Source organism: Oncorhynchus keta, chromosome 23, assembly GCF_023373465.1.
Source record: "Oncorhynchus keta strain PuntledgeMale-10-30-2019 chromosome 23, Oket_V2, whole genome shotgun sequence".
In the NCBI taxonomy this organism is placed as follows: Eukaryota; Metazoa; Chordata; class Actinopteri; order Salmoniformes; family Salmonidae; genus Oncorhynchus; species Oncorhynchus keta.
Window position 1 is genome coordinate 46,039,731 of NC_068443.1, and position 8,145 is coordinate 46,047,875.

General features: G+C 40.1%; 1 protein-coding gene across 1 annotated transcript; it reads right to left on the bottom strand.

Annotated features, from left to right (window-relative positions):
* Positions 1-85: 85 nt before the first annotated feature.
* Positions 86-7,451, bottom strand: epdr1 (ependymin related 1). The gene is made up of 3 exons (XM_035800609.2): positions 6,942-7,451; positions 5,338-5,546; positions 86-1,493 (listed from the first exon to the last, which is right to left on the bottom strand). The coding sequence occupies exons 1-3, from the start codon at positions 7,241-7,243 to the stop codon at positions 1,303-1,305; spliced, it is 702 nt and encodes a 233-aa protein (XP_035656502.1). The 5' UTR covers positions 7,244-7,451; the 3' UTR covers positions 86-1,302.
* Positions 7,452-8,145: the final 694 nt, after the last annotated feature.

The window sequence follows — 8,145 nt, forward strand, 5'->3', positions numbered from 1 at the left end:
AGATTCTTATTTTGTTTAGTCACATGATTTCTTAATGTACAGTATGTTTGCGAATCGGCTGTGCAGCCAGACATATTGGTCAATCTTTTTGCCTCATCCCTCTCAAGCATAACATTTTTTCAATTCCTCATCAATCCACAGAGATTTAACCGTTTTTTACAGTCATTTTCTTAATGGATGCATGCTTATTAGGAACTGGAACAAGCTAATTAATAAATATGTCAAATTCAGCATCTGGTTGCTTCCCATTACATAGACAAGCAAATATTCTTTACATTTTCAACATAGAAATCACTACAAAACATCTGCTTACATGTTATAGGCTGATATTATTATGTTATGCTTATACATGTTATCTATCGGCTTGGCATAGTTCTGGCTACAGTACAGTATGCAGGCCATGAGGAGTAATCCCTTCATTGTTGTTATGGAACCCAAGATGGCTACCAGTTAGATCTTCGAGTTGCTCACCTAAAATGGCCGACCGGTCACTTCCTCATACGAATCGTAGCCTCTATCTACCAAGATGTCCATTGTTAGCCAAATAGCATGCTAACTCCTAGCTGCTAACCCTAATGCAAACTCATCCCTACTGTACATAGTTCTGTATGCTGTACCTATAACCTGAAGCTTACTAGCCTCCACTGTATATATTGTGTGCTACTACCCACAGCCTGTGGCCTGCTAGCCTAGCATGCTAGCTTTTCTTGTATATTTTACATATGCTAGCCACTAATTGTATCTTGTGTATACTATGCTATGCAAGCCCACCTGTATATACTGTCATAATGTGTGCTACATTAGTTGGCTGCTACAAACTTCTCTTTGTAAGCCATACTGTTAGCCTAGCTGCTAATACATGCTAGTAGCTCTGTCCATAGTGTACTATTGTATCCTACTGTGTACCACATAAGCTTATGCTAATACCTGACCATTATAGTACGTGTCATCCTCATTGCTATTACATATTCATTAGCCTGTGATGCCATTATGTAATACATGCTCTTCTCTTGTAGACAACCACTACAACACTTACACTACTAACAGTCTCCTCTTCCAGTTTGCCATGTGTGTGTGTTTGGTAATAAAGTGTGCCTTGTCTCCTGCTGGTCATTCTACATCCTCTAACCGGGATGCCGGGACAGTTGGACCTACACCTAAACCGACACTAATAAGAATGAGTTCTTAACCGACTTGCCTAGTTAAATAAAGGTTACATTTAAACATTTAAAAAAGTGGGGGAAATGTGATAACAGAGCATGGGGTCAATGAGCATGGGGTCAAAGGGGAAAGGTGAAGGCCTCAGCAGTCGGAGTCCATCCTCTCTGGGCGGGCTGACTGGCAGCTGCTGGGCGGTGTGAAGACTTCCGGGTCGCTGATGCCCAGCTGGAGGTCAAAGAAGCGGGTAGAGGTAGTGATGCTGCTGTTCCTAGTGTAGGTCTCCTGGACAGGGTAGCAGTCCTTCACTGTGTAGACGCCCACCCACGCCTCATCTGGTGTAGCAGGGAGAGGTAGGATTAGGATTGACTTTATTGTCCCTGAGGGGAAATTTGTACATTAAAATGTTCTGTTGCGTCTACATAGAATACCATAGGTTAAAAAAACATGAGCTTCCCACTTCTCTTTGCAGATCTTCTCCAAGTCATTAAGGTTTCGAGGCTGACGTTTGGCAACTCGAACCTTCAGCTCCCTCCACAGATCTTCTATGGGATTAAGGTCTGGAGACTGGCTAGGCCACTCTGGCTAGGCCAATTGCTAATAAATAAAACGTTTTTAAAAAAGGGGCACCTGGACTGAATGTTTTGTTTATGTGAAAAGAAATAGAGCCACAATAGAGTATTGTTGGACAGACTATATTTAGTTGAAAAAATAATACATCAGAATATGTTTATTGCCTCTTAAGTGATGAGAGCAATGTAAAAAAAAAAAGCAATAACTATTGGGGGAAAGAAATGTGTGTTATTGAAAATTGCATGTTATGCAGGTTGGGTAAACAAATGTGATGTAACATGTGTAGTTACATAGAAAAGTAGTTTTCTTTTAAAGGAAGGAAAATGTGTTGTTATGTGTTAATAACATTTAGGCTACGTTACCCAGCAGGCTATGCGGGGGGTTAGGTGGTTGAAGAATGCCTTGCATGGCTAAACAGGGAGTTTTCTAGGTGAAGTATATGTTCATTAAAAGTGGTTAAACCTACGCCACGGTTTGTCATTATACAAGGAACAAACATAAGTGACCTTAATTGCCTGTTAGTGTCTTAACGACCGTTCCACAGGTGCATGTTAATGAATTGTTTATGGTTCATTGAACAAGCATGGGAAACCGTGTTTAACCTCTCTCGGGTATGTGGGACGCTACGTCCCACCTGGCAAACATCCAGTGATATTGCAGAGCTCCAAATTCAAATATTGAAATACTCATGATAAAAATTCAGAAAACAAAACATATGTTACATCATCTTTAAACCTAACTTCCTGTGAATCCAACCACGGTGTCAGATTTTTAAAATGCTTTACGGCGAAAGCATACCTTACGATTATTTGAGAACATAGCCCAGTTGACAAATCATTACAAACAGTAACCAGCCAAGCAGAAGAGTTACAAAACTCAGAAACAGAGAGAAAATGAATCCCTTACCTTTGATGATCTTCATATGGTTGCACTCAGAAGACATTCATATGCTCAATAAATGTTCCTTTTGTTCGATAGTCTCTTTATATCCAAAAACCTCTGTTTTGTTCGCGTTTTCTTCAGTAATCCACTGGCTCAAACACAGTCAAAACAGGGAGACAAAACATCCAAATTGTATCCATAAAGTTCATTGAAACATGTCAAACGATGTTTATATTCAAGCCTCAGGTTGTTTTTAGCCTAAATGATCTATAATATTTCAACCGGACAATAACGTTGTCAATATAAAAGGTAAACAAGAAAAGGCACTCTCTCGGGATTGAGCATGAAAAAGCTCTGTGACAAGTCAGGGTCCACTCATTCAGATTGGTCTTACTCACTCATTTACAAGAATACAAGCCTGAAACAATTTCTAAAGACTGTTGACATTTAGTGGAAGGCATAGGAACTGAACCAAGTTTGTGGGCATGCCCCATCTACTTAACGGGGTGGTATCTGCATTCGCTATGAATGCTGGACTTTGTGGTTCACTATGAGCAGACGAATACAAAGGAAGTCAAAACTTTTCTAGCAGTGAAATCCAAATGTACTTCTTCTAGCTTGTGGTTTGGATAATGTTGATGTTTTTAACAAAAACGTAATGTTGTTAATATAGTAATGACTATGTCGTGGCAGAACCAGGGGGAAATTCCTCTTTAACGGACTTCCCCAGAGGAAGTTGCCACCACTATTTCATTGTAATTTCCTGTCCTAGAGAGGAAATGCATGTTTAGGTTCAACCGAAGAAAGATGAAGGCTACTTATACATATTCACAAATTGGGTATGAGAATTTCCACGTGGAGTGGATAAACATTAACAAATAGGGCACTGAAGGCTGTCAGTGAAGCTAGCTTGAATGCTAACCTTATCTAGCTAGCTATCTTGCTAACATTATCTAGCTAGCTAATGTTATCAGATGTTGCTTTAAAAAAAAAATGTCATAAGTATTGATTTAGGGAAAACTGGGCCTCCTGGGTGGCGCAGTGGTCTAGGGCACTGCATTTCAGTGCCCTAGACCAGCCGCAGCCAGCCGTGGCCTAGCGTCGTTAGGGAGAGTTCGGCCGGTAGGGATATCCTTGTCTCATCGCGCACCAGCGACTCTTGTAGCGGGCCGGGCGCAGTGCGCGCTAACCAGGTGCACGGTGTTTCCTCCGACACATTGGTGCGGCTGGCTTCCGGGTTGGATGAGCGCTGTGTTAAGAAGGAGTGCGGCTTGGTTGGGTTGTGTTTCGGAGGACGCATGGCTTTCGACCTTCGTCTCTCCCGAGCCCGTACGGGAGTTGTAGCGATGAGACAAGATAGTAACTACTAACAATTGGATATTATGAAATTGGGGATAAAAGGGGGTAAAATTAAAAAAATTAAAAATTTGGGCCACACTAGCCTATTGTTATATCCAGTTTTGGCATCTTCTATAAATTGCAGTGGAGCACATAGTGAAACAAAACTTTAAAGATCAAAACCATTCATCTTGGGGCTATGGGGGTAGCATATCACACATTTATACCATTTATAAAACTATAATATATATTTTTAAACAGACTAGCTAAAAAAATAAGCGAACATTTATAAATTATCTAATGGACTATGATAATGTTCTGGTAAAAACAAAATGGTGCAAAAACATGTTTGCAACCCCTATTTTAAATTTGCACCCCATATTTTTAATTATTATAACCATTGCTCAGGTGGCCAAGTAAAACACAAGGATGTTTGGTTCTCTGAGTCGATAAGAAGAATAACTTGACAGTTGTTTCTGATTAATAATAATCAGGGCGGCAGGTAGCCTAGTGGTTAGAGCGTTGGGCCAGTAACCGATAGGTTTCTAGATCGAATCCCCGAGCTGACAAGGTAAAAATCTGTCATTCTGCCCCTGATCAAGGCAGTTCCTAGGCCGTCACTGTAAATAAGAATTTGTTCTTAACCGACTTGCCTCGTTAATTAAATAAATAAGCAATGCCATGCTGGTGGGTGGTAACATTCAAATAAAACCCAGCCCTGAAACTAAATGTAGGCAGAAAATAATTAGTTCATTCACACGGATTTGCAGTTTGGATTTGTCACTCAAGCCCAAATGTATCAAACTTTGACTTAAATCATTGTGCAACATTATGGGTAAGCTCTGGCCATTGTCTTTCATCTCGAAAAAGTTGATTTCTACTGGTTTAACATTGCTCTGTATATGAAAATAAAAGTAAACATTGAAGCCTTTCCTGTTTCTTCTAAATAAGATGGTGTTTGCCAGCCAGGTGAGCTTGATGCTTCCAAACATTTATAAACCAACTTTTTGGGCTTCAATGGACCTTCATCAGGGACCTTCACTTCCTTCGAAGTACAGTTTTTCAACAAGCACCTGGTAACACAATGGAGTGGGTGTAGGAACACCTTCCTAATCTCGAGTTGCACCCCCTTTTGCCCTCAGAACAGCCTCAATTTGACGGGACATGGACTCTACAAGGCGTCGAAAGCGTTCCACAGGGATACTGGCCCATGTTGACTCCAATGCTTCCCACAGTTGTGTCAAGTTGGCTGGATGTCCTTTGGGTGGTGGACAAGTCACACGGAAAATGTTGAGTGTGAAAAACACAGCAGCATTGCAGTTCTTGACGCACAAACCGGTATGCCTGGAACCTACTACCATACCCAGTTTAAAGGCACTTACTTACTTTTGCGGGCTGGTTTCCTATCTGACCACTCCTGCACCTCGATCATGTCTCCAGGTCCACCGATAAAGTACTGGTCCTCATAGGTGGAGTTCATAGGGATGTCAAAGGGGTCCCAGGCCTGGGTCAAGGGGATCTTAGAACACTGCTTCGTCTTCTGCTCGATCTGGAACAGCAGGCCACTGTTGTACAGGTAGATAAACTCAAAGTATCTGGAGAGTGAGTGCAAAACAAAGGAAATATTCAAATGTCAAGTTTGTAATAATAGGAGAAAATGCATGTGATTTGAATCAATCATACTGTAGCTAGGTAAATAGTAGCTATTCAACAAGAAATGCAGGGTTAGTCCTTTTAACATTAGGCCTATTATATTGCCTTTTGCATTACTGATTGATCATTGATAATAACCAAGTAATTAGATTATTGTTCAAGGTCTATCTATGCTGTGAGAAAAACGCTTTTCCTCTTTTGGCTCTGGCTGTTGTCATTTGTTTTACTTACATGAAACCCAAAACCGTCTGCGCGCATGCGCTATCGTGCATAAATGTATTTTGTCCCCCTACACCAAAAGCGATCACGACACGCAGGTTAAAATATCAAAACAAACTCTGAACTAATGACATTAATTTGGGGACAGGTCGAAAAAGCATTAATCATGTATGGCAATTTAGCTAGTTAGCTTGCACTTGCTAGCTAATTTGTCCTATTTAGCTTCCTTGCTGTTGCTAGCTAATTTGTCCTGGGATATAAACAATGAGTTGTTATTTTACCTGAAACTCCTCTACTCTGACCATTAATCAACACATAAAAAACGGCCAACTGAATCGTTTCTAGTCATCTCTCCTCCTTGCAGGCTTTTTCATCGTTGAACTTATATGGTGATCGCATCTTTCATAGTATTACCACGACAACCGGCAAAACAGTTTGTCTTTCAATCACCCACGTGGGTATAACCAATGAGGAGATGGCACGTGGGTACCTGCTTCTATAAACCAATGAGGAGATGGGAGAGGCAGGACTTTCAGCACGATCGGTGTCAGAAATAGGAATGACTTCTATTTTAGCCCTTGGCTTCACAGACGCTTGTTGTCGCGTGCGAGCAGTGTGGGTGTAATAATTGAATAACATGGATTTCTAAATTAATTTTGCGGTGCACGCAACGTGTCTGGTGAGCATATTAGGCCTATTTGGGGTACGGAGAGCTTATCCAAAAACAGGGCACTGGATCAACTACTTTCATGAAGGTCAGAAGCAATGCTGACTCATAGGTCTGAACATAAAACAGTTCTAGTTCATAAAGAACACATGCTTATTATTTAAAATATGAATTCAAAAACATTTATAGTCGTATTATATTGGTAAAGGTTCAATATCACACAAAATGTCTTAGATTGGATATTTTTGTTTCATAATTTTGCTGTTATTGTCTATTTAGGTCTGCAATCACAATGGTAGAGGAACAGCTCAAGCCCATATCGACGCTTTGTAGCGGCCATCATCGGTATTTCATCAGTATCCACAATACCTAACCTTTGTTTACTTGACCTCAGCAGTTGGACAAACGCTATTCATGAATAAAAACGAATGTTTCAAAGTAGCCTGCTTACTTCTGGCATGGTGTATGTCTTTTATTCTGTTGAAGAAGCCTTATTCTGTGGTTCTGTGCATCATACGACACCGAGGCCCGTGTGTTTCGTCCTGTGTTGTGGTTGTATTCGACGGATCTGCCCTCCCATTGCAAGGGCGCAAGACAGGGCTGAACCGGCGCAGCGAAAGCTGTCTCCCGGTAGCTCAAAGCAGGTACCACCGCTCCCAAGCAAAATGCAAACACAAGAGGTACAACATGAGTCATCCTGGAGATATGGAGTTCATTTAAGTGAAGGTAAAAATCATGAACTGTTGATTGCATTTGATATGTGGCAGCAGGTCTTTGATACCGTTACACTCAAATAAAAAGCCCGTTTGTTTTTTCAGAGCAGCTCACGCAGTCGCAAATCCGTCCTATGATAATAAACATGTTTGTATAAAAAGGATACATTTACGGTAACATTGTTATATTAATTATTGTAAACATAAATAGCATGATATGTAGTCGAACCTTAGAATTTAACAAGCACAGGAACATTTTGCAGTTTGAAATTGACATGTTTAAAATTGATATTTGCCCATTTATATTTATTTCTTTACAATGTATTTATATAAATGATATAAACATAAATAATAGCCAACAAATAATAGTCCATACATAGTATGGAACGTCAAAAAATGACACAATTCAAAGAACACTATTTGACGTGTCAAATAACCTTGTTGACCAATCAGGACCTGAATATGACTGCAGTCACATAACAATTTATCGCGTTCATGCATTTTTTTTAACGTAGTTATTACACAATGACTACAGTATCACTCGTATTTCATATGTCACAAGGATTCATCGATATGTATGCTATGATGCTGGTATAGTTGTCTCGCGCACCTGCCCTTCCCTGGACAGTAAAAACGCTAGCTAGCTGATGGATGCAAACAATGTTCTTCCCCAAAAACACAGCAAAACGACATAATATGTTTCAGTAGCTATAGTTAGCTAACTAAGGGTTACAGATCAAGTAGCTAGGTGTCATCATCTAAAATAACCCTAATTTGTAAGACAGTTCTTACTTGATTAATGGTGGGCGGACCCATTTATGTGAAGCTAGCCACAATAGTGGACTTTGCGTTTACCCTTCAAAATAAAATGTCATTGACAGTAATGCAAATTAATACAAATAGTATAATTATGCCAAAATTCAACAAAATACAATAATTTAT

Coding starts and splice junctions, on each gene's coding strand:
- epdr1 (XM_035800609.2), bottom strand. CDS start 7,243: ATGCAATCAACAGTTCATGATTTTTACCTTCACTTAAATGAACTCCAT. Junction 5,547..6,941: donor AGACATACACCATGCCAGAA/GTAAGCAGGCTA, acceptor CTCACTCTCCAG/ATACTTTGAGTTTATCTACC. Junction 1,494..5,337: donor TAGGAAACCAGCCCGCAAAA/GTAAGTAAGTGC, acceptor CTGCTACACCAG/ATGAGGCGTGGGTGGGCGTC.